General features: G+C 40.3%; 1 protein-coding gene across 6 annotated transcripts in view; it reads left to right on the forward strand.

Moving 5' to 3' along the window:
* The window catches only part of KIAA0319, a 92660-nt gene that overhangs the window by 40213 nt on the left and 27816 nt on the right, over positions 1-24631 (forward strand). For 5 of the 6 annotated variants that reach the window (XR_014232465.1, XR_014232466.1, XR_014232467.1 and 2 more), the window contains 11 exons: positions 952-1049; positions 1934-2021; positions 2981-3073; positions 4406-4538; positions 11775-12003; positions 15678-15801; positions 16450-16582; positions 17602-17750; positions 19214-19365; positions 21035-21173; positions 21844-22003. Coding sequence is in view for 3 of the 6 variants with exons in the window: in XM_082346323.1 (XP_082202449.1) it covers positions 952-1049; positions 1934-2021; positions 2981-3073; positions 4406-4538; positions 11775-12003; positions 15678-15801; positions 16450-16582; positions 17602-17750; positions 19214-19365; positions 21035-21173; positions 21844-22003 (1498 nt within the window). In the remaining 3 variants the exon portion in view is untranslated. The remainder of the gene's footprint in view (positions 1-951; positions 1050-1933; positions 2022-2980; positions 3074-4405; positions 4539-11774; positions 12004-15677; positions 15802-16449; positions 16583-17601; positions 17751-19213; positions 19366-21034; positions 21174-21843; positions 22004-24631) is intronic. The other variant, XM_082346324.1, reaches the window with a different exon arrangement.

A 24631-nucleotide genomic window follows, 5' to 3' on the forward strand; every position in this document is an offset into this window, starting at 1 on the left:
TAAAAAGTCATACATTTCTGATGATGCAAAGCAGAGTGATATCTTAGAACAGGAGAGGTTTCCATATACCAGCTTTTGACTTGTAATAACCCACAGAGCCTGGGAAAATTCCACTGTCAGGTGAGGGAGGTAGCACGTGCACAAAGGTTTGTTTGCAGATATTGTAGTGGCAACACGTCTCTCGGGTTCTCAGGATCCTCACACCAGTTGTTGAAAAAATGTTGTTTCAAATGCTCTTTCTTCTGCTCATCCAGCGCTCTGCTCTTCAGCAAACATTTGACCTCTTCCTGTGACCTGTCAAATGCATTCTTTCTTAAAGTATATTCATTTTTAAGGTGTTTGAATATTTCTCATTCAGGTTAGTTCCTTTATTCATTTTTCCCTGTCACACATGGATCAACATTTAAGCATAGATGATAATATTTGGCATTTGTCATTTACTCCTTTCAGCTGAGGTAACTCGTGCTTTAACTCTTACTAGAATCACAAGGTGGAAGACAGCTTCATCTTAATATAAAGAGACTTAATCCGTTCTTATGGCCTTATATAAACCCCTACGACAGATGGAATGAATTTAAATCTCCTTGCCTTTTATTAAAAGGAGAAAAGTACAGTGGATTATACTGTGTTAAAATTTATATGTATAGTCAGGTGTAGCAGTCTGGAAGGAAAGTCATCAAATGCTAACAATGAAATTAGGGCAATTTTTTTAAAACTTTCTATATTTTCTAAATTTTTATAAGTTGTATGTTCTTATAATAACAAAGAAATTTTACATTAAAAAGATATAGATACCTTATTGTTCCTTACTTGGATGATAGTTGAAAGTTGAGTGCAGTCTATCTAAATTAATTTCTGCTGGTAGATTGAAGACTGTCATTTTCCTCCCTCTGCCCAGATTATAGGGACTTCTAAGAGTTTATAACTACTCATATTTTTCTTTGCTCTCAGAAACAACCTACAACTATGAATGGAGTTTAATAAGCCACCCTGAAGACTACCAAGGTGAAATAAAACAAAGACACACGCAAACTCTTAATGTCTCTCAGGTAAGTAACTGGTAACCGGTAGTAACTGACAGCGTACCTTAGAATTCAGGTAACACCTTCTTAGCTGTTGAACCTAGAAGTCTCTCTTACGATTAAGATTAAAAGAAGAATATAAATGAATCAAGTTTCAAGCATGTAGGTAGACAGGTAGATTTAAATAAAGGGGCTTTCGGGATCTTTTCTTTATTTGACTTACTTGGCATAGCAGCCCAGGGAAGAGAGGCTGGCCCAGGCTGGTATGGGTCTCTGTCGTGAGGTTAAAGCCTGTGTTCCAACTCTTGCTCCCTTTGCAGTGTTAGCGACGTTCTGGTCATCTCTGATTCTTAGTCAGGCACATTTCTAGGATTGCCCAAAATTCCATTCCAGTTCACATACGGTTTGACTACCAAATATTGCTCCAAGATATAAGCCCTCACAAGAAGAAATGTTCCCTCTTCTTGGCCCATAGATGATTATGTTCTCTTCATTTCTGATACTGCACAGCTACTGGTGCAACATGAATTAGCATCACCCCTATGCCACTGAGCGCTGTTTCTCAAAGTCTGGTACCCAGACCATTGACAGCTGACCCACCAGAGCTACTTGGTAAAAATGCATGATTCCCACACACTCAAGTTTGAGAACTGCCGCCCTCGGCTGGTCCATGTCACATATGCCTCTGTAAGCCCCGTGAACATCTGTAACTAAGCTGAAGGCCTTCCTGGGTGATCTTCAGTGTTCCAGAGTATAGGCTTCAGACATGTGGCAGTGTGTCCACAGGTCCCGAGCCCCTTCTCTATGCTGATTCCAGGAGAATGGCTTCTGGAATATTTAAGGATTTTCTAGGCAGTGGACCCATCCTGTTGTTTGCATGTTTATCAGTATAACTTTTCTTTATCTTGCAGTTGTCAGTAGGACTTTATGCCTTCAAAGTAGCAGTTTCTAGTGAAAATGCCTTTGGAGAGGGATTTGTAAATGTCACCGTTAAGCCAGGTAAGCCTGTGTAAGAGGACAGCCTCCTGTTGTACAGGTTTATCTCAATTTTTGGTGCCTGAATAGCATGGTAATATATTTTTTTAGTTTTACATTAGGCTCCACTGTAGAGAAAACATGCAAAGAGTATATGGTTTTTGTCTTTCTTCTTTCTGTATAATTCTTAGTACTTGCGTGACACTGCTGTGTAAGGTTGCAAGGTTATTGCCTGCTGTCCTTAGGTGTGCCAGTGGCCTCCTCCGTCTGACATTTGCTGCGTTCACCCTGCCACCTCCATTCCCCGTGACTCAGCTTGTCCTTAGGTGAAGGGAGCAACTCAGGGCTCAGGGGAAATGTATGCCATGGGCTTTCAAGCCCCCTGGTCCTTTCAGGCCACCGCCAGTCCACAGGTCGGTGCACTGGTGTGAATTAGAAATAGTGGCCCTTTGTCTGGGTGCGCACAGCCCTGGCTCAGTGCATGGAGCATGGGCCTGGAGCCTCTGCCACCCCCTCCTCTGGGCACAAGGGATGTGGGCCAGCTCAGTGCCAACCTCACCTCCAGCCTCTTCCCCAGGGGCTGACAGCTCCCCGTTTTGCACATTCTGCCTGGTTATTCTTAGAGCTAAACGTGGTTGGTGGGGGCGGGGCTTCAAAGAGTCAAGAGCCAGCTAATCGTAGGAGCTGGAACCATACTCCGTTGCTCCTCTTTCGCAGTTGCTGCTCAGGTTCTGGGACCAACCCCTTGCTTGTTATTACATGTGTTCATTGAGCCTGGGCTTTCATACAAAAATCTAAACCTGCAGACATGCTCCTAAAGTGTGTAGGGAGGTTCCAAAACATTAAAAGTACTTTCCATAGTTGAGGCCTGCAGGATAAACACCTTCTGGACAGGATATTTATAACCAATTTTTGAAAATCAGATGGTTTATTTGGGTGGTGACAACTTGGGCTCAGCCCTTGTCCTTTTTTCTGTCACACAGCCAGAAGAGTCAACCTGCCTCCCGTGGCAGTTGTTTCTCCCGAGAGACAGGAGCTCACTCTGCCTCTGACGTCGGCCCTCATCGATGGCAGCCGTGGGTATCCTGCCATACTTCAGGGGGTTTTGCCCTCTGCACTATGAGACGTAATGGGAGGTCTCTATTGAGGCTGTGAGGACTTATGGGCTAACTCACCAGTAGATGAGCATCTATCTGTATTTTCAAGTCCTTCAGCTCCTTTAGCACAACTTCTCTGTCTTAGGCTGAATTTCCCTTCAGTTATGTCTCGTTTGTCTATGAAAAAATTCTTTAGGGTCTAGCTATTTGATCGGAATTAAAGCAATTATTAAAGAATCTCCTTTCGATGTAGTATATGTGATAAGCAGTTGGAACTCACTTTTTTAAAAAAAAATTATTATTTATTTTATCTATTTATTTATTTTGGCTGTGTTGGGTCTTTGTTGCTGTGCATGGACTTTCTCTGGTTGTGGCGAGCGGGGGCTACTCTTCGTTGCAGTGCGCGGGCTTCTCATTGAGTTGGCTTCTCTTGCTGTGGAGCCCGGGCTCGAGGCGCGCAGGCTTCAGTAGTTGTGGCACGAGGGCTCAGTAGTTGTGGCTCACGGGCTCTAGAGCGCAGGCTCAGTAGTTGTGGCACACGGGCTTAGTTACTCTGCGGCATGTGGGATCTTCTTGGACCATGTCTCCTGCACTGGCAGGTGGATTCTTAACCACTGCACCACCAGGAAAGTCCCTGAAGCATGTTCTAAATGAAAATATTTACATGAGAAAATACATTACATTTTGATTCCTCCAATTCAGTGTGGTTTAGTTACAGGAAACTGTTCAGGATTATTAATCTGTTGCATGAACTTTTCTTTCCTTAAATGAATTAGATGAAACTGGCTCCCTTCCAGGTCTAAACTTCTGTGATTCTGCTTAGTACATTTTGTTTGCTGTCTTTTAAAGTAGAAATAGGAGGTTTTCATGTAGGGTACTACCTTTCTCTGGATTTACACTTAATGATTAGGGTAGTAAAAGGTGTTTTGTAATTATATAGAAGCATCTCAATTCTTTATGAATCTGTCAGTTCAGATACCTATTTGAATTATCAGTAAGATATCGTGTGCTGTAGTTGAAGGGAGTTAAAAAAAAAACCAGTAGTGTCTGTCACTTTGCTTTTTAAATTCACAACTGAGTGGAAACACCCTCACTCAAATCTGGTGGAAATCCAGGAGAAAAATCATGATGATAATTTAGAGAGAAGAAGTAATCCTCCTTCTAACACATAGTATATGGCCATTGAAATCTGTGCAATTATATAATTTCATATAAAGTCAAATGTAAACCCCAATAATATAAATTACAAAATTTATGTTTTAATATTCTTGTATTTGACTCTAGTTTTCATTTATTTGTCAATCTTTCTAGACAGTACAGATGATACTAAAATAGTGAGTTATCACTGGGAAGAAGTTAATGGGCCCTTCCAAGAAGAGAAGACCTCAGCTGATACCCCCATCTTACATCTGTCTAACCTTGTTCCTGGAAACTATACTTTCAGGCAAGTGGGTTCGCTTTCCAGCACTGATAATTTGACTATTTCCGATAGATGCCGATAGAACATTGTGCTTCTTTTCATTTTGATCAGGAGGCAGATTTGGTTTCCTCTGGGGTTTTGGTTGTCAGCCACTTTATACTCTGATACCATCATCAATAATATAAATTACAAGTGTGTATTTATTGGAAACCTTTGCATTTGGTTGTCAGGAATAGTATGGGACGGCATCTATTTTGCTGTGTTGAGATATGTGAAAGAAAGTTTCTATCTTCAGAGTCAAAGTGAGGTAGATTTATATGATTTACCTGTTTATCTTTTTACAACTTTTAAAGATATAACTGAAATATAATAAACTGAACACATTTAAGGTATAAAATTTGATGAGTTTTGACATTTGCATACACCTGTCAGACCATTGTCACAATCAAGATAATAAACATTTCCATCATCCCCAAAAGTTTTCTCATGCCCCTTTGCAATCCATCCCTCTCTCCATTCCTGTCCTTGGGCAACCACGGACCTGCTTTCCGCCACTTTAAATTATCTTGCACTTTCTAGAATTTCATATAAATGGAATTGTACAATATGTGCTCCTTTGTGCCTGGCTTCTTTCACTCAGCAAATGATTTTTGAGATTCATTCATGGTGTTGTCTCTATTGATAGTGTGTTCCTTTTTGTTGCTGAGTACTATTCCAATGTATGGATATACCACAATTTATCCTTTCATCTAGTATGGACATTGGGTTGTTTACAACTTTGAACTATTACAAATAAAGCTGCCATGAACATTTGTGTACAAGTCTGTGTGGACATGTATTTTCATTTTTGTGGAGTAAATACCCAAGAGTGGAAAGGCTAGGTTCTATGGTGAGCTTATGTTTAACATTTTAGGAAATTGCCAAACTCTTTCCCAAAGTGGGTGTATTATTTTATTTTCCCACCTGTAGTGGATGAGAGTTCCAGAATCCACATCCTCACCAACACTTGGTGTAATCAGTCTTTCTAATTGTATCTAATTTGATGGGTGGTTGTATCTCATTACGGTTTTAACTTGCATTTTCCTGTTGACTAATGATATTAAGCATATTTTAGGTGTTTACTGGCCATTCATATAACTTCTTTTGTGAAGTCTCCATTCAGATCTTTTTCCTGTTTTAAAAATTACGTCTTAGCTGTAAGATTTTTATACATTCTGAAACAAGTTCTTTATTTTATATATGTGTTGTGGATATTTCCCAGTATATGACGTTTTGTTCTCTTAATGGTATCTTTTTTTTTTTTAAGTATTTGTTTTGTTTATTTATTTATGGCTGTGTTGGGTCTTCGTTTCTGTGCGAGGGCTTTCTCTAGTTGTGTAAAGAGCAGAAGTTTTACATTTTGATTGTCTAATTTATCAATTGTTTCTTTTATGTTTTATGCTTTTTGTGTTCTGTCTAAGTAACCTTTGTTTAATCCCAAGATTGCAAAGATCCTGTTTTTCTTCTCTAAGTTTTATAGGTCCAGGTTTTATTTTTAGATCTGTGATCTATTTTGAGTTATTTTTATGTATTGTGTGAGATTTTTGAACGTTAAATCAACCTTGCATTCATGGGATAAACCCTATTTGATCATGATATTCTTTTTATGTAGCATGGGATTCAACTTGATAATATTTTTGTAAGGATTTTTATGTCTGTCTTTATGAAAGAGTTGGCCTGTGCCTTCTTCTCTCTTTCTGTCTCTCTGTCTCTCTCTGCGTTGTCACAAGGTTTTGATATGAGGATTATACTGGCCTAATAAAACAAGTTGACCAGTGATCCATCCTCCTTTATTTTCTGAAATACTTATGAACAACTGGTGGTATTTCTTCCTTGAAAGTTTTATAGAATTCACCAGTAAAATTATCTGGGCCTGGAATTTTCTTTTGGGGAAAGTTTTGATAACAAATTCCATTTCTTTAATAGATGTAAGCCTATTTAGATTTTCTGGGTTTTAAAAAAATCTTTTCTTTTTTATTTTATTTTATTTTTATTTTATATTGGAGTATAGTTGATTAACAATGATGTGTTATCTGTTTTTTTCTTGTGTCAGTTTTTAGTAGGTTGTATTTTTCAAGAAATTCATCCATTCCTTCTAAATTATCATATTTTTTGGCATAAAGTTGTTCATAGTATTTTCATATTATCCTTTCATGTCTGTAGGATCTGTACTGATAACCTCTTTTTCATTTCCAATATTGGTGATTTGTGTTCTTTTTCTTTGATAAGTCTAATTAAGGGGTTTGTTAATTTTGTTTATCTTCTCAAGGAACACTAACTAGAACTGTTTTAATTATATTTGCCTGTTTTCTAATTTGTTCTTTTCTGCTCTTTACTATTTCCTTACTTCTATTTGCTTTTGATTTACTTTGTTCTTTTTCTTCTAACTTCTTAGAGTAGCATCTTGGTTCATTCATATTAGAGCTTCCTTAAAAGCTTATAAATCTTTCACAGGTATAATTTTCCTCTAAGTGCTGCTTAGCTGCACCCCACACATTTTAGCTTATTATATTTTTAAGACCTCATATACTGCTTTAAGAATCTGATGATTTCAGAGAAGGAGCCCATACATATGTATTTATGAATCCTCAGAAGTCTAGCCAGGTTAAGAAACTCTCAAGCATCTGACTGGATTCATCTTTGACTAAAAAGTCCACAGAGGTGCTCTAAAGTGCTTTAGATTTTACACATGTTGTAAAAACTTCTGTTTTGGTTTATTGGAAATCTCAGCTTAAGAAGCAGTTTACTCCATTAGGATAGCTATTATTTAAAAAATGGAAAATAACGTGTTGGTGAGGCCGTGGAGAAATGGGAATCCTTGTGCATTGCTGGTAGGGATGGAAAATGGTAGAGCTGCTGTGGAAAACAGTTTGGCAATTCCTCAAAAAGTTAAACATAGAATTGCCATATCTGCAATCTCACTTTAGATATATACCTCAAAGAACTGACAGCAGAGACTCAAATAGATGCTTGTACACTATCTTCGTACATTCAGGCTACTATAACAAAAATAACCATAGACTGGGTGGCTTTTACATGACAAGTTTATTTCTCTTACTTCTGGAAGCTGGGAAGTCCAAGATCAAGGTGCTGGTCGATTTGGTGTCTGGTGAAGGCCCTCTTCACATGGTTTATAGACAACCATCTTTTCACTGTGTCCTCACATGGCAGAAGGGGTAAGGGAGCTCTCTGAGGTCTCTTTTATAAGAGTACTAATCCCATTCAGGAGGCCTCTGCCCTCATGACCTAATCACCGGCGGAAGTCCCCACCTCCAAATACCAGTCGCATTAGGGATTAGGTTTCAACATATGAGTTTTGGGGGAACAGAAAACATTCAGTCTATGGCATACTCCAGTGTTAATAGAACAACACAAATGTCCATCAACCGATGAATGAGTAAACAAAATGAGGTATGTACATACAGAGAAATATTATTCAGCCTTAAAAAAATGAACTTCTGAGGCATGCTACAGCATGGATGAACTTTGAAGACATTTGGTTAATTGAATGAAGCCACTCACAAAAGGTCAAATATTGTATGATTCCACTTCGTTAAGGTGCCTAGAGTAGTCAAATTCATAGAGATAGAAAGCAGAATAGTGATTGCCATGGGGTGGTGGTAGGGGAGAAATGGGGAGTTAGTGTTTAATGGGTACAAAGTTTCCGTTTGGGATGATGAAAAAGTTCTGGAGATGGATAGTGGTAATGGTTATACAATAATGTGAATGTACTTAATGCCACTGAATTGTGCACTTAAAAATGGTTAAAATGGTAAGTTATATATACTTTACCCCAATAAAAAAAAAAGAAATTTACCCAGCTCTGAAAGCGTATTTTATTATTGAGTAGATTTCCGGGAATCGATAGGCCTTGTCGGGATAGAGTGGTCAACCACATGGGGCATCCAGTGCTCGTGTGTGGGTTTTTCTTTTTAAACTTTATTTTTTTAAGAGCAGTTTTAGGTTTACAATAAAATTGAAAGATACAGAAATTTCCCATATGTCCCCAGCTCCCCACATGCTCAGTCTCCCTGTTATCAACATCACTCACCAGAATGGTTCATTTTTTACCAAGGATTAACCTACATTGACACATCATAACCACCAAAAGTCTATAGTTTACCTTAGGGTTCATTCTTGGTGTACATTCTATATGTTTGGGCAAATGTATCCTGATATCCATCATTATAGTATCATACAGAGTATTTTCACTGCCCTAAAAATCCTCTGTGCTCTGCCTATTCATTCTTCTCCTTTTCCCCCTCCTCTGGTAACAACTGACCTTTTTACTGTCTTCATAGTTTTGCCTCTTTCAGAATATCATACAGTTGGAAGTATATAGTAAGTGGTCTTCTCAGATTGGCTTCTTTCATGTAGTAATATGCATTTAAGATTTTTCCGTGTTTTTTATGGCTTGATAGCTCATTTCTTTATAGTGGTGAGTAATATTTCATTGTCTGGATGCACCACAGTTTATTTATTCATTCACCTACTGAGAGACATCTTGCTTGCTTCCAAGTTTTGGCAATTGTCAATAAAGCTGCCATAAACAGTCATGTGCAGATTTTTGTGTGGACAGAAGTTTTCAACCCCTTTGGGTAAATATCAAGAAGCGTGATTGTATGGTAAGAGTATGCTTGGTTTTTTTTTTTTTTTTTGGTGGCCTGTTTTGTGGCTTATTAAACATACATTGTACATTTGGTTTGGCCATTGAGGAGGAGAATGCATTTAAAAGTCAAGATAAAGTAGCTTTTGTTTGTTTATCCAAGGTAAAACTAGGTGGCCATTGTGGATGTGATTTCAGACATGTTTGTGTATTGCTGAGAACTTACTTGAATTTTCTGAACTGTATGGGATTTAAGGACACCACCAGTCATCCTCAAAACAATATCTGCTAGTAGCTTCCAGCTGCAACCTTATTGTCTGAAAGTCACCTCTTATAGAGTATGTTTAGTTTTGTAAGAAATTGCCAAACTGTCTTCCAAAGTGGCTGTACCATTTTGCATTCCCACCAGTAATGAATGAGAATTCCTGTTGTTCCACATCCTCACCAGCATTTGGTGTTGCCAGAGTTTCAGATTTTGGCCATAGTATAGGTGTGTAGTGGTATCTCATTGTTGTTTTAATTTGCATTTCCCTGATACTGTATGATGTGGAGCATCTTTTCATATGCTTATCTGCCATATTCTTTGCTGAGTTGTCATGTATTTATTTTTAGTTTGCCACACTGGCCGCCACAGCTTGATCCAGAAGAAATATAGGTTTCAAGAGACAAGTAACAATGCAGGTGTTTAAAAAAATGATATTTTCTTCTTATAAAAAGAATAATGCATGTTTTCTATAAAAATAAAAAACAGAATGTATCTAGAAGCAGAAAGAAGGAAATTAAATACCTCCCATAATTCCACTACCGAGGAATAAACATCCTTAAGAGTATAGTACTTATATTTATGGGCCTTTTTCTATACGCATAAACTTAAAACTTTTTTCTTACTTGGATCAAAATGTATAAGATGTTTTACAAGCTACCTTCTATATTTTCTTCTAAAGTTTAAAAATTTTGTCTTTCATGTTTAAATTTTATCCATCTAGAATTGATTGCATGTCTACCGTGGTTAGATCCAATTTTATTTGTTCCCACATGGATAATCAGCCTATTGTCCCATTACTATTTATTGTCTAGTCTGTCCTTTCCCAATCTGCAAGACCACATCTCTTCTATATCAAATTGTCATGTATGAGTGGATCTGACTTTGGATTCCCATTAATTATGGATATCTGTGTCATTAAATATTCTTCAACATCATGTTTGATGCTGTGCTGATATATTTTAGAAAATTAATTTAGCCCCATTATTCAATGTTTGGGGGGAACATTCTTATAGTTAAATTTTGGAGTGCAAGTAAAATTTCTGGGTCAGAGGCCTGTATGTTTTTAAGGAGTTTGATATATGTTGCCAAATTATTGTCTACTTCTTATCTGAGGGTTTTGCTAAGGTAAACTTGTGGAAACTTTATGACATAAAAGGAGACATAAGGAGACTTCAGAAAAGTTATTTTTAAAAGTCTTTCTATAGCACTTTACTTATTTATTGGGGTAAAATTTATATACAGTGAAATGCCACTTTATGAGATTCTTTTGATTAATTTTAACTTAATGACTCTTTACCCGTCTCATTGAGACAGGCCTACTTTGTTTTTTTGTCGTTGTTTGTTTGTTTTTTTTAGTTCCCCTACCAGGGATCAAACCTGTGCCCCCTGCACTGGGAGCATGGAATCTTAACCACTGGACCGCCAGGGAAGTCCCAAGGCAGGCCTACTGCTAACCCCATTTTACTAGGAAGAAATTCCCTTGGAGGCCCAGAATGTGTCCTGACTCAGCCTCGTTGAGGAGGAAGGACCTTAGGTGTTTGGTTTGCTGTCAGAGCGAGAACTGGAGTTTGGACCTTGGTTGTATGGAGTATGTGGGATAGAGGCCCAGAATACGGGGGCCCCCTGTACAGGTACCTTACCTACAAATAAGGCCTGTGTTCTTTCCAGAGCTTCATTCTCATATTCCTATTTACACCTGTTACACATGCATTGCTGCTCCAAACTAAATCTTGGCCCCAGAAGAATGAAGTGACCTTATTTCACTGATCCAGTTGCCACATCACCAATGAGTTTACTACAGGGGGGGTCAGTGCAGCTCTCTGTGTTGTTTGTGTAGGCAGAGTATCGTTTGTATTTCAAAGTGCTTAATCCTAAAATTGCTTTGCAAGGAGTGTCCTGAAAACACTTAACATTAAGTCCTCTAGAAAAGAATGAGAAAATTAAAAAGCTTTGTAGCTGAAAATTCAGGAGTGATTTGCTGTCTCTACACGCTCAGGCCTGAAGGCAGGACTTAAAGCTGATACATTTTGAGTCTCAGGTGGTAGAGAGAGGCTTCTGTGTTGGCTGAGGATGGTTTCTTCATCCAGCATCTCAAAGAATAATGAGAAACCCATATAAAATAAAACTCTATCATGTGAATATATTACTAGCTAAAAATAAAGAAAATTAACAGCAACAAAGAAAAAATATAGCCTCAGGTCTCTGTTCTTTCCTCAGCTTCATCCTCAAATTTCTATTTACACCTGCTCTCAGTTGTTCTGAGAAATGTACCATAGGCAGACTAAATTGACCACTTGCCTTGAGATTTGGCATATTCATGCAGTGTAATAGCTTCCTCTCCTTTTCATAGATTGACTGTTACAGACTCAGATGGAGCCATTAGCTCCACAACAGCAGCCCTAATAGTCAACAGTGCTGTGGACCATCCACCAGTTGCCAATGCGGGACCAAATCAGACCGTAACTTTGCCCCAAAACTCCATCACTTTGAATGGAAACCAGAGCAGTGATGATCACCAGATTGTTCTCTATGAGTGGTCCCTGGGGCCCGGGAGTGAGAGCAAAGAGGTGGCCATGCAGGTGAGTTCTCCATCCTGCCTTCAGACTTTTATTTGTGTTCATCTGTCAATCCATCCATCCATCCATCTCCCTATCTATCTATCTATCTATCTATCTATCTATCTATCTATCTATCTAAAATACTGGTACAAGGGGGCAGCTAAATTCAGAAAATATGTTTTATAAAGTTGTCTGATATATTACAACTATTAGAAGAACAGCTAAACTCACAAATCTTCCAAATTTATGTCACTTTCCCTCACCCACTCTATATAAGCCCAGGATAGCAACTAAGCAGCTCCTATGCAGACAACTTTACCTTGAGGTTAGTTTGGGAAAACTCTGACCCAACATTTGCTACAGAAATATTATTTTAGTATTAGGATAAACCTTAGGAATGATCTAATCTAAACCTCATTATCAGAAAATTCCTTTTTATTTTGTTTCCCCTATTTTTAGAAACTGCATGTTACCTTTTCTGGATCCAGTGGTCTCTTGTTAAGATCTTTTTGTATTTACCTTTTGATTTGTTCAGATTGCGAATATATCTGTCTAAAGACATAATAACCTTGAAACATTGCTGTACTTGTATGCGTGAGTATGTGTGAGCTGTTTGCTTATTCTACTTCTGGTGATGGCCAGAACTAACCAGCTTGGTATTTTTGTAGTTATGTTATTATTTAAGAGTTGAATGGAAGAAAGATAGTACCTTACATTACCATCTTCCTCTTCTCCTTCAAACTCCGTCTCACCAGTCCAAGACAAATTTCTCATTAGTGTTTATGGTGAAGTCAGACATTCCATGAAAACTGACCTACTTTACTTTTCGATATTTCTGGAAAGTGCTTTGTGATTATGATGAATTAAACATGACTGGTTGGATGCGTGGGTCTGGAAAGAGCCGTGAGTCCTCTAGAGACCCTTGGAGAGCACTTGGTATAGAGTTCGTCTCTACCTAAGAGTTGTGGCAAATGCTATGTTTGCTTCTGTTGGGTTAAGAATTCGCATTTGGTGGGGTTTGGATACAAACAGGAAGATGGGTATTTTGTATTTTCTCAGTTAAAAAATATTCCAAATTTTCTTTCCCTAATTACTGGGAAGTATGTGCCCAGAGCTAATGCCCCAGTACATCCAAGTCTAATGGACATGTATCCAAAGGAGGTCACTAGTGCTGGACTGCAGACCTAGCCTCGCTGCTCTGAACACCTGCCCATCTGCTGCAGACACTCTCAGATTATCCACAGTAACAATGTCCCTGCCTTGTGATTGATTGATAAGATGTCAAAAGGGGTGATGCTTTTTATGAATTGGGGCAATCACAAAGATCAGCTCTTAAACCAGCCTCTCTTACACTAGTCTAAAAATCGTCAAGGCAAGCTGCAGAGGCTCTGCTCTGTGCTGGGGAGGTCACTGAAGGTCACTGAAGCCTGTGCAGCTACCTGAATCATATGGCTGTTTTGAGGCTCTCAGTGAATTAATCTGCTCAGTTCGCATTAGCCACAAGATTCCTTTTTATTGTGTGCATAAGCATTCATGTAACCATATTAATTTTGAGGCACATATTACTAGGAAATTATACTTTATAGAGCTCTTCAGAAAAAAGTACTTTGCTCTATTGAGTCATAGTAGGGAAAAGCCCTTTTTTTAAGTTCTTAAAAGAATGCATTTCAAATTTCAGAAGTTCCCTTTGTGATAACACACTTGATTTTCTATCCATTTTTTTTTCAAATTTTCCATTAAAACTCTAAAACACACACCCACAGGGACTTCCCAGGTGACACAGTGGTTAAGAGTCCGCCTGCCGGGCTTCCCTGGTGGCGCAGTGGTTGAGAGTCTGCCTGCCAGTGCGGGGGACGTGGGTTCGAGCCCTGGTCTGGGAGGATCCCACATGCCGCGGAGCAGCTGGGCCCGTGAGCCACAACTACTGAGCCTGCGCGTCTGGAGCATGTGCTCCACAACAAGAGAGGCCGCGATAGTGAGAGGCCTGCGCACTGTGATGAGGGGTGGCCCCCACTCGCTGCAACTAGGGAAAGCCCTTGCACAGAAACGAGGATCCAACACAGCCAAAAATAAATAAATAAATAAATAAATAAATTTATTAAAAAAAAAAAAAAAAAGAGAATCCGCCTGCCAATGCAGGGGACACGGGTTCGAGCCCTGGTCCGGGAAGATCCCACATGCTGCGGAGCAACTAAGCCCGTGAACCACAACTACTGAGCCTGTGCTCTGGAGCCCATGTGTCACAGCTACTAAGCCCACATGCCACAACTAAGCCCGCGCGCCTAGAGCCCGTGCTCCGCAACAAGAGAAGCCACCGCAATGAGAAGCCCTCGCACGGCAACGAAGAGTAGCCCCCGCTCACCACAACTAAAGAAAGCCTGCGCGCAGCAACGAAGACCCAATGCAGCCAAAAATAAATAAATAAATAAATAAAACACAGATACATTTATCTTTAGACAATCTTGGGATCTGTGAAAGTAAATAAATTATAATAGGACTTAAAGTTAAAAATCCTTTTCAGGATGCCATGAACTTCAAACATAAGCAATAACTGGAAATATTACCAACAACAGAGCAGCAACAAAATGAAAGGGTATTAACCTGTAGGCAATAAGTAGCTAACTACTATGTACTCAATTGAAAAAATGCCTTATTGAAAAGTTTTGTTGTCCTAGCATTTAAAAAATTTATTTTTACAGCAAGGACTTACTGTATAGCACAGGGAACTATATTCAATATCTTGTAATAACCTATAATGGAAAAGAATCTGAAAAAGAATATATATATATACACATATATATATAACTTAATCACTTTGCTATATACCTGAAACATTTTAAATCAACTATACTTCAGTAAAAATTTTTAAAAAAGAAATACATGCAAAAAATTCAATTCAAAAGATAACAATAAGTGGAGAAAAATAACAAAATTTATTTTTGATTATAAAAGTAATACATTAATTACTTCCTGTGGTTAAAAACAAACAAACTCAAATTCTGATTAAGTGAAAATACACCTTGACCTCATCCAAGTCCCTTTACTCAAGATAATTACTTTTATGGGTTTAATGTGTGTGCATACAGAATCTCCTCTATGTGTTTGCATAAGTGTATATGTGCATGTAGCAAATATCTATCATGCTGTATCCATTGTTTCACAGATTTCTTTTTTTGCTTCGTAATATGTCTTTGACATCTTTCCACTTTATTCTTTATAAATCTACTTTATTCTTTTAAACTTCTTTTTTTTTCAGCTAGCATCCCACAGTGTATTGTGGTGGGTTTGGCCATTCCCCTGTTGATGATTGTTTAGATTGTTTCCATTATTTTTTGGTGTCATAGGCAATGCCTCAGTCAGCACCTATGGGCGAGTCTCCATAATTACACATGTGGGCATTTCTCTAGTGTAGATACTCAATAGAAAAGCTGGGTTGAAGAGCATGTTCTTTTAACATTTGAATGAATGCTGCCACATTGGCTTCCAAAAAGGCCATATTAATTTATATTCTTTCAAGAGCATCTGAGGATATACAATGGACTTTAGATCCCATTTTCCTGGGACATGCACTTTTTTTTTTAAAGCAGGATCTCCACATTTAGTAAAATCACTAGTTTTTCATTATGTCATGCTAATTACTTGTGCTTCTTTAATATTATTTTTTCTTTTTCATTTTTGTATTTGCTGTTACTTAGGGAGTAGAGACACCGTACCTTCATTTGTCTGCAATGAAGGAAGGAGATTATACATTTCAGCTGATGGTAACAGATTCTTCAAGGCAGCAATCCACAGCTGTGGTCACTGTGATTGTCCAGCCTGGTAGGTGAGATGGGAAAGGGATTTAGCCCCAGAGATTAAAACAGAAATGACATCTGGGCTTCTGGGCTTCAGACCAGCCAAATTTGGTACAAATTATCTAAATCTTTGAACTATCAAGAAATCAGGGCTGCAGGAGCTGAGTCTTAATATCAAGGCAATTTGCTTTTGTGGTTCTGAATTATGTCCTGGCTGTGTCTCCTAACCATGGCATGAGGGACAAAATGAGAGCTATCTCCAGAGTCACTTTGGGCTCTGATGCCATGGCCCACTCTACTGCAAAGCTCTAGGGCATTCTTGAAGAGGCTGGTAGTTATGTGTGGCTTGATACTCAGATGGCTTGTGGCCAGACATTGGGGAATTAACTACAGTTCCACTCCATGACTTTTAAGGTCTTTTAAAGAAACCAAAGCTGTACATATTAGGGAATAGTATTTCTTGCTGCCTGTAACCCCCGTCTCAAACTTAGAATTTTTAACTCCTGGGTCAGGTAGGAGACTGCAGCGTTTCACCCCAGGATTCCCAAAGGACAGGGCATGCTCTAGTAGCTGCCTGAGCTGAATATGAGTAATTGGCTTAAATCAAGAAATCAGGGGATGGCAGACTGAATGCAAAGAGATAATATTTCTTCACACCGTTCTATAATTCTAGAAAACAACAGGCCTCCGATGGCTGTCGCCGGCCCGGATCAGGAGCTGGTCTTCCCAGTGGAAAGCACCACCCTGGATGGGAGCAGGAGCAGTGATGACCATGGCATTGTTTTCTACCACTGGGAGCATGTCAGGTAGTGAGCCCATCTCATCACTGAGTGCTGGGTTCACACCCTGGATGAATGCTAGTATTACCCCTGCTCTGGAGGGTCTACATTAAACAATCAGCTTGAGATTGTTGAGGAGTCAGTATTTAAGCACATTTCTAGAAGTGGCCAGGGAACTATTGATTGGATTCTGTATCAGGTGTGGATGGACAAGATGGATGTTCCTTGACAGTGGAGAGAGGTGGAGCTGGGGCAGGTGGACAGGGCAGTCTTGGTGTGAGGTGAGCTTCATGACAGAAGAGGTGCAGGGGAACCTGGGTGGGGTCCTCACGAGGCCCCCCAGTCTACACTCACTCAAACCACGTGCAGTGACTGTAGACAACAGAAGTGCAGAGTTCAAGGGGATTCCTTTATCCTCCAACATTTTCTGTGCTATACATGCTTAATCTCATGGAATCCTAGGTCAGTTCTTAAGAGGTAAATGATAATATTATTCCCATTTTAAAGGTGAAGAAACTGAGGCTTGCAGAGATGAGTGAGTCACAGGGTCTCCGGTTGCCCAGATAGTAAGAGCAAGAGCTGAGGCTCAATCCTGGGTCTTCCTGACTACAAAGCCCATGATCTTCACGACTCCGCTGTACTGAATAATTCCTCTTTTAGGAGATCAATTACCTGGCTCATTCTCTCCTCCTCCACACTCTCTCGAAAGATAACTGAAGATTTCAGCTGATTTTATTCAAAGGAGAAACAGGAATAGTTTATAAGGCTCCATTCTGATCATTTCACTGACAGTTCAATTTTAAAAAACCGAAGACTCCAAAATCCTCTTCCCAGGAATCCAGCAGCCTCTGTCTGAAATAGGCTTTAACTTGTGACTCTTACATAGAACTAGAGAATCTAAATGAATAAAAAATTATCTTAGAATTCTCTAGATGGTATATATTATTGCTGTGAAAAGAAGCATATATAAGGACACAAACAACATACCTGCCGTTGTCAGAATCCCATGCCCCCTGCCTTTTGTTAATGACTGTCCTGTTTCATAGAGGCCCCAGCGCAGTGGAGATGGAAAACATCGACAAAGCTATAGCCAAAGTAAGCGGTCTTCAGGTGGGTACCTACCACTTCCGTTTAGCGGTGAAAGACCAGCAGGGACTAAGCAGCACGACCACCCTCAGCGTGACCGTGAGGAAGGGTGAGTCAAGGCAGAGGGCAGGTGGATCTGCCGGTGGAGGAGGTTGGGCCCCTTCTGCTTCTCAGTCTCACAGACCCTAAGCCAGGCCATGGTTATCCGGAAATGTTAGTGTTTGCTTATTGGCTATAGCAGATACCGAACTCTGCTTGGCCAAGCAAAGGTCACTCTTCTTCCGTCCACGTCCACAGCATTTCCTTTTGTTTGTGGAGTGTGTGTCCTAATAGCTTCATTCTCCTTCTGTGACTACTGGCAACTAAAGCCCCATGTCCTAGTGACCACGTGATGCTTTGCTTTCTCTCTTCCTTGGAAATCTAAGAGCAGAGATGGTTTCAAATTCCATGTTGTTTCTTAATATGAAATGTGTGGTCCAGTCTTATGACATCCTGCTTTATGTACTTGTCTCTTTTTTCTTTTCCATTTGACCGTGAGCTGGTTAAAGACCTTTGTTTCAGATATTTCTGTCTCTTCCATTGGCACAGTGCTAGACTCATGGCAAATCAAAGATGTTGGTTACTTCAGTGAATGAATAAATGATTATGATGCATTGAAGATCAGTGGTGTAAAAGAGCATGGCTGGATGGGAAAATCCATTCCCCAGTATTACGGACCAGCAAGAGTGTCAGTTCATTGGGGAGGGTGGCTGAGACAAAGGCAGAAGCTCAGCCTTGAGGGATTGTATGTGTCATGTGTCATGCCGAGGAGTTTGGACTTTATTTGCTGGGCAGTTGGGAAAGGATGAAACAATTTTATCAGCACAGTGACATCGATTTGAGGTTTTTTCAGACGTTTTATTATGGAAGTTTTCAGCCATATATAATAGTAGAGAGAGTATGGGGACACGTGCATAAAAGGGGGTGGTTGTCGTAAGTTCCAGTTTTGAAGCTCGATAGGGTCTAGATATTGTTTTTTATAGAAGGATTTTTGGGCTTACTCAATTTACTGCCAGTCTATTTCTATTCTTTCTAGCCTTTCCCTGTATCGACAATGGAATTAAGCCTCCTCAGTGCCAGATTTCTCCCCACTGCCCTGAATCTTCCTTCTTCAATTTACTTAGACAAGCAAGATTTGGCACTGTTAGAAACAAAAATATTTCTGTGGCCAGATAGTGTGGACCAGTACAAAATAATCCATAGCATATTCTAAACCAAAATATTTTCATTTTCCAGACCCTGAACGTAAGTAAGATCATGATTTCTCTTTTTTAAAAAGAGAAAAAACTGTAATGATAATAGAAAACTGTCCAGCATATAGGCTGCCAAATTACAACTAGCTAAGTGCAAAAAGAACTTTAAGAAAGTCTGTATATTATCTAATGGGTATTTGGGGCAGGAAATGATGCTTTCTGGATATTTTAAATCTACATATCTGCAAGATGGAATAGTCATGGATAGTTTGTGATACACTTCTATAACAAGTGTTTTAAATCAATTTCTTTGCTTTCATTTCTGCTATATTTGACTTAGAAAATAATAGTCCTCCCAGAGCCCAGGCTGGTGGCAGACATGTTCTTGTGCTTCCCAATAACTCCATTACTTTGGATGGTTCAAGGTCTACTGATGACCAAGGAATTGTGTCCTATCTGTGGATCCGGGACGGCCAGAGTCCAGCAGCTGGAGTGAGTACTTGAAGAGAATTGCCCCTGGACCACTAATCATTATGTCTGTATTAGTTTGCTAGGGCTGCATAGCAAAATAGCATAGACGGGGTGGCTTAAACAACAGATATTTGTGTTCTTCCAGTTCTGGAGGCTGCGAAGTCCAAGATCAAGGTGCTAGCCAGTTTGGTTCCAGATGAGAGCTCTCTTCCTGGTTCTCAGACAGCTGCCTTCTTGCTGTGTCCTCACAGGGGTGGGGCAGGGGTTGCGGGAGAGAGAGAGGAGAGAGGGGAAGGGAGGGGAGGGGGAGAGAGAGGGCTCTTGGGTGTTTCTTCTTATAAGGACACTATTCCTATGGGATCAGGACCCCACCCTATGACCTCATTTAACCTTAATTACCTCTTTTTTTTTTTTTTTTTAAATTACCTCTTAATAGACCTTATCTCAAATAGAGACACATTGGGGGATTAGGGCTTCAACAGATGAGGGAACACAGCTAACTTCATAGCAATATCTCTGTTATGACCTCATCTCCCTTTCCATGGTCCCCACTAAGGTGTTTATGCTTCTAGGTTTCTTCTGAGGGCTGGAGGCAGCAGGCTGCTCTTCAGTTTAAACAAATCTTAAGTCCCTTCCGACTTTTTCCTTGCCCAGACTTTGCATAGGGTCAGAAACCATAGCCTGGAGGAACTTTGAAGCCACGTCTTCTCATGGGACTCATTCTGCTCCTTAGCTCCCCCGTTGTTCCTATTTTGGTCCAAATGGATTCTTTCCTTTTCCTCAACATTGTACCAGATAGGTCAATAGATCGAGGATTGCTCTTCCCATCTCCTAAGTACAGAGAATGAGATGCAGGGATGGAAAGTGACTTGGCCAAGGTCAACTAACTCATCCTTAGTCAAACCAGATAGACCTAGGTTTTTAGCTCCTGGCAGGCCTTTTTCCCCATTAGATCACTCTCCCTCTTAGGCTGTAAATCTTCATTCCTGCTGTTGCTAAGGTCTTGAGAGATGCAAATTTACTCTTGAAGATGTACTGAAGGAGTGGTCCCAGGGAAAGAACTGAAAATGCTTTATAATTTCTAAAGTAACTCTGGAATGAATACTGTTCAGCCAGATGGTGGGTTAGCTTCTAAGTGTAATTATAACAGCTCTCTGATCAGAGCCCTTGTTATCATTTGTTACCACCCTCTTCTGTTAGCAAGTTCAGAGAGAGGGTCTGGGAGATTTCTCGAATTCTTTGAGCAGAGATGTTGCTACTCAGGCTCTTGGGTCATTTGAGAAGGTGAACCTGATACACCATGAGGAAACCCAAGATGAGAGCATTGTAAAACTATCTTTGAAAATAAGACCCAGAAAACTCTTCAAAGAGAGCGCTTCACCCTCCGGGTCTCTGCCCTAATTTCAGTGGTTTCCCCCTCTTGTCTGGTGGAATTTGGTAATTCCTAGAGAGTCCTTGGGAAGCAGCTCAGCTCACAAAGTCCTGTCTGAGGATTGTGCCTCCTGGTGCTTTAAAAGTGGAAGAGACGCTGAGGATTACCCGGACCTTCACTAACCCACCACCTTGCTTCCTCTTCAGCCTGCCCCTTAGAATCATGCATGTGTGACAAAGACGGGACCCCGAGGTTTGGGATCAACAGAGGCCCAGGTTGGGAGCTGACTACTGAATCATGAACTGGGTTATTTCTCAGGATGTCATGGATGGCTCTGACCACAGCACGGCCCTGCAGCTCACCAACCTGGTGGAAGGGGTCTACACTTTCCACCTGAGAGTCGCTGACAGTCAGGGCGCCTCGGACATGGACACTGCCACCGTGGAAGTGCAGCCAGGTGTGCTCACAGGCTTCCGGGCCTGGGTTTGTGGGGCTGGTCTCTGAGCGGGGGTGGGGGGGAGGGGTCGCCTTTGGGGCTCCTTGCAGGTGACAGTGTGGGAAGCTGGGCCCACTTTGAGGTTTCTCTGCCTGTGGTTATTGATCCCCAAACAGATCCAGCCTCCTAACTCATTAGGGAGAATTGGATCTGGCAGCAGGACTCCCTGGTCACTTTGGTTTTCCTGCCAGAAGACAAAGACCTAATGTGAGGCGGACACGAGACCTTCATTCTTGGGAGCGCGAAGAGGGCAGCTCCAGCAAGGTGGCCACACCGACCCCCGGCATAAACTGGGCCGGGCCCGCAGCGCTCGGAGACATAGTTCTCTTACCAGGCCCGAGGAGGTGTGTGAGGTCCCAGAATTTCACGTGAGCCCAGAGGCAGATTAGGCACACCTCCTTATCATCTGGAGAAAAATTAATAGACAGCAAGCTGATATAAAAGAAGGAAGAAGTACTCTCGGATAGTGGCCCCTGTGGTACTTGGAAGAATTGACCTGAGCCCTAGAACCTAAGCGTAGAAATTACACAGGGGTCATTTAAAGCTCTTTAACTATTGTGCAGGCCTTGCTCCTCCTATTATCAAGCCTGGGGTTTCCAGGTGGAAAGCCCATGTCTTCTCATTTCCCCAGACCCGAAGAAGAGCGGCCTGGTGGAGCTGATCCTGCAGGTTGGCGTTGGGCAGCTGACGGAACAGCAGAAGGACACCCTTGTGAGGCAGCTGGCGGTGCTGCTGAATGTGCTGGACTCCGACGTCAAGGTTCAGAAGATTCAGGCCCACTCGGATCTCAGGTAAGAACTGCACAGTCCAGCCTGAAGCTCGTCATTTCCTCTCTTGTTCTGTGTCTTTGCACGCATGTTTATCCCATTCATATTCTTTTTTTTTCTCCAAGGGAAGCAGTAAGGACAACATCATTATAGGTCCTTCCCACAAGTCTCGGTAAATGTTTGTTGATTGAGAATGTTCTGAATGAAGGCATAGGGAACATCAGAGAGAGCTGGGTTTTAGTTCTGGTATCATCAGAGGGCGTGCGCATGGTCTGGGGCACGCTCGGGGGATGCTTCACCGCCAGACTTCATCCCTGCCCCGTGTTTGGGGGCTGAGACTTCTCAGTGTGAGAGGATTATGGGTTACCATTGCTGTCTTCTGAGGGTCTATAAGGTTCAACCTCTTCCTTGATTTCTTATAAGGTTTACAATTTTAATTTAGTTTTTAAAAGACTCTCATCCAACCTATGAACAGTGAAGTGGGATGAGGAGAGAGAGAGAGACAGAGAGACAGAATATGGGAATAAAAACCTACTCTTCACAGTAAATCCACCTGCCACTTATTGTCAGCTATTCTGTTTAGGTTTGCTTTTCAGATAACTGAAATTTACTTAGAAAAATAATAAATTAAAAATACTAGTTATGTTTTTATGGAACTCTTTCTAAAATGGATCATACATTGCCCTTTCTTATATCAAACACTGAACCAAACACATCTGAAAATCAATAAAACCAAAAGTTGTTTCTTTGAAAGATCCACAAAATCGATAAAGCTTTAGCTAGAATGACCAAGAAAAAGAGAGAAGACTCAAACTGCTGACATCTGGAATGAAAAGGGATATCACTACCAGCCTTATAGAAATGAAAAGGCTTATACTATGAACAATTATATGTCAACAAATTAGTTAACCTAAATTAAGTGGACAAAGTTCTAGAAAGTCACAACTATAAAAACTGACTCAAGAAGAAATAATACATTTTAATAGACCTATAATAAGTGAAGAGATTGAATCAAAAAACTTCCCACAAAAACTAGGACCAGATGACTTCACTAGTGAATTCTACAAAATGTTTAAAGATTTAGCACCACGGTCACAAACTCTTCCAAAACATAGAAGAGGAGGGAACACTTCCCAACTCATTCTATGAGGCCAGTTTTACTCTGATAGCAAAACTAGACAAAGATATCTCTCTCTCTCTCCCCCCCCACCACACACACACAATTACAGACCAATATGCCTTATGAATATAGAAGCAAAAAAATTCAACAAAATATTATCTGCATCCAGCAACATATTATTTATTTTACTGCGCTATAACTGACATATAACGTTGTGTAAATTTAAGGTGTACAACATGTTGATTTTGTATGTTTATATATTGCAATTGATTACCACCTAGAGTTAGCTAACACCTCTATCATGTCACAAAATTATCATTTCTTTTTTGTGGTGGGATCTAGTGCGTGTGCAAGAGATCTAGTCTCTTAGCAACATTGACTTTATAATACAGTATTGTTGTCTATAATCACTATGCTGTGCATTAGATCTCCAGGACTTATTTATCTATTGGTTGCAAGTTTCTACCCTTAAACATCTCCCCAGTTCCTCACCCCCTACCCTCAGTCCTGGTAACCACCATTCTACTCTCTGTTTTTATGAGTTTGGCTTATTTAGATTCCACATATAACTGATATGTAGTGTTTGTCTTTCTCTGTCTGGCTTATTTCACTTAGCGTAATGCCCTCAAGGTCCATTCATGTTGTTGCAAATGGCAGGATTTCCTTCTTTCTCGTGGCTGAATAATATTCCATTATGTATATATAACACATTTTCCTTATCCGTTCATCCACTGATGGACACTTAGGTTACTTCCATATCTTGGCTATTGTGAATAATGCTGCACTAAACATGGGAGTGCATATATCTCTTCCATATCCTGTTTTCATTTCCTTTGGACATATGCCTAGGAGTGGAATTGCTGGATCCATCCAGAAATATTTAAAAGGATTATACACTATGGCCAAGTGGGATTTATCCCAGCAATGCAAGGGTGGGTAAACACATGAAAATCAGTACATATAGTAAACCATATGGACAAAAACTGTATGATCATCCTAATACACATGAAAAAGCATTTGACAAATTCTTTTTTGATAAAAACACTTGTAGGTTGAATGGTGTCTCCCCAAAAGATATGTTCTGCCCTAACCCCTAGGACCTGTGAATGTGTCCTTATTTGAAATTGTCGTTGTAGATGGAATTAGTTAAGATGAGGTCATACTGGAGTAGGGTGGACCCTTAATCCAACGTGACTGTGTCCTTATAAGAAAAGAGACACAGAGACAGACACACAGGGAGCCTGCCATGTGATACTGGAGGTAGAGATTGGAGTGATGTGTCTACAAGCCACAGAACACCAAGGATTGCCGGCAACAGCAGAAGCTAAGAGAAAGGCATGGAGCAGATTCTCCCCTGGAGCCTTCAGAGAGGATGGTCCTACCAACACCTTGATTTTGGAATTCTAGCCTCTAACACTGTGGGAGAATAAATTTCTGTTGTGTTAAGCCACCCAGTTTGTGGTACATTTTTATGGCAACATTTGGAAACTAATACAGATTTGAATAAAATCTCTCCAAAGAAAATATACAAA

The sequence above is a fragment of the Balaenoptera borealis genome, assembly GCF_965194805.1.
Source record: "Balaenoptera borealis genome assembly, chromosome: 12".
Taxonomy (NCBI): domain Eukaryota; kingdom Metazoa; phylum Chordata; class Mammalia; order Artiodactyla; family Balaenopteridae; genus Balaenoptera; species Balaenoptera borealis.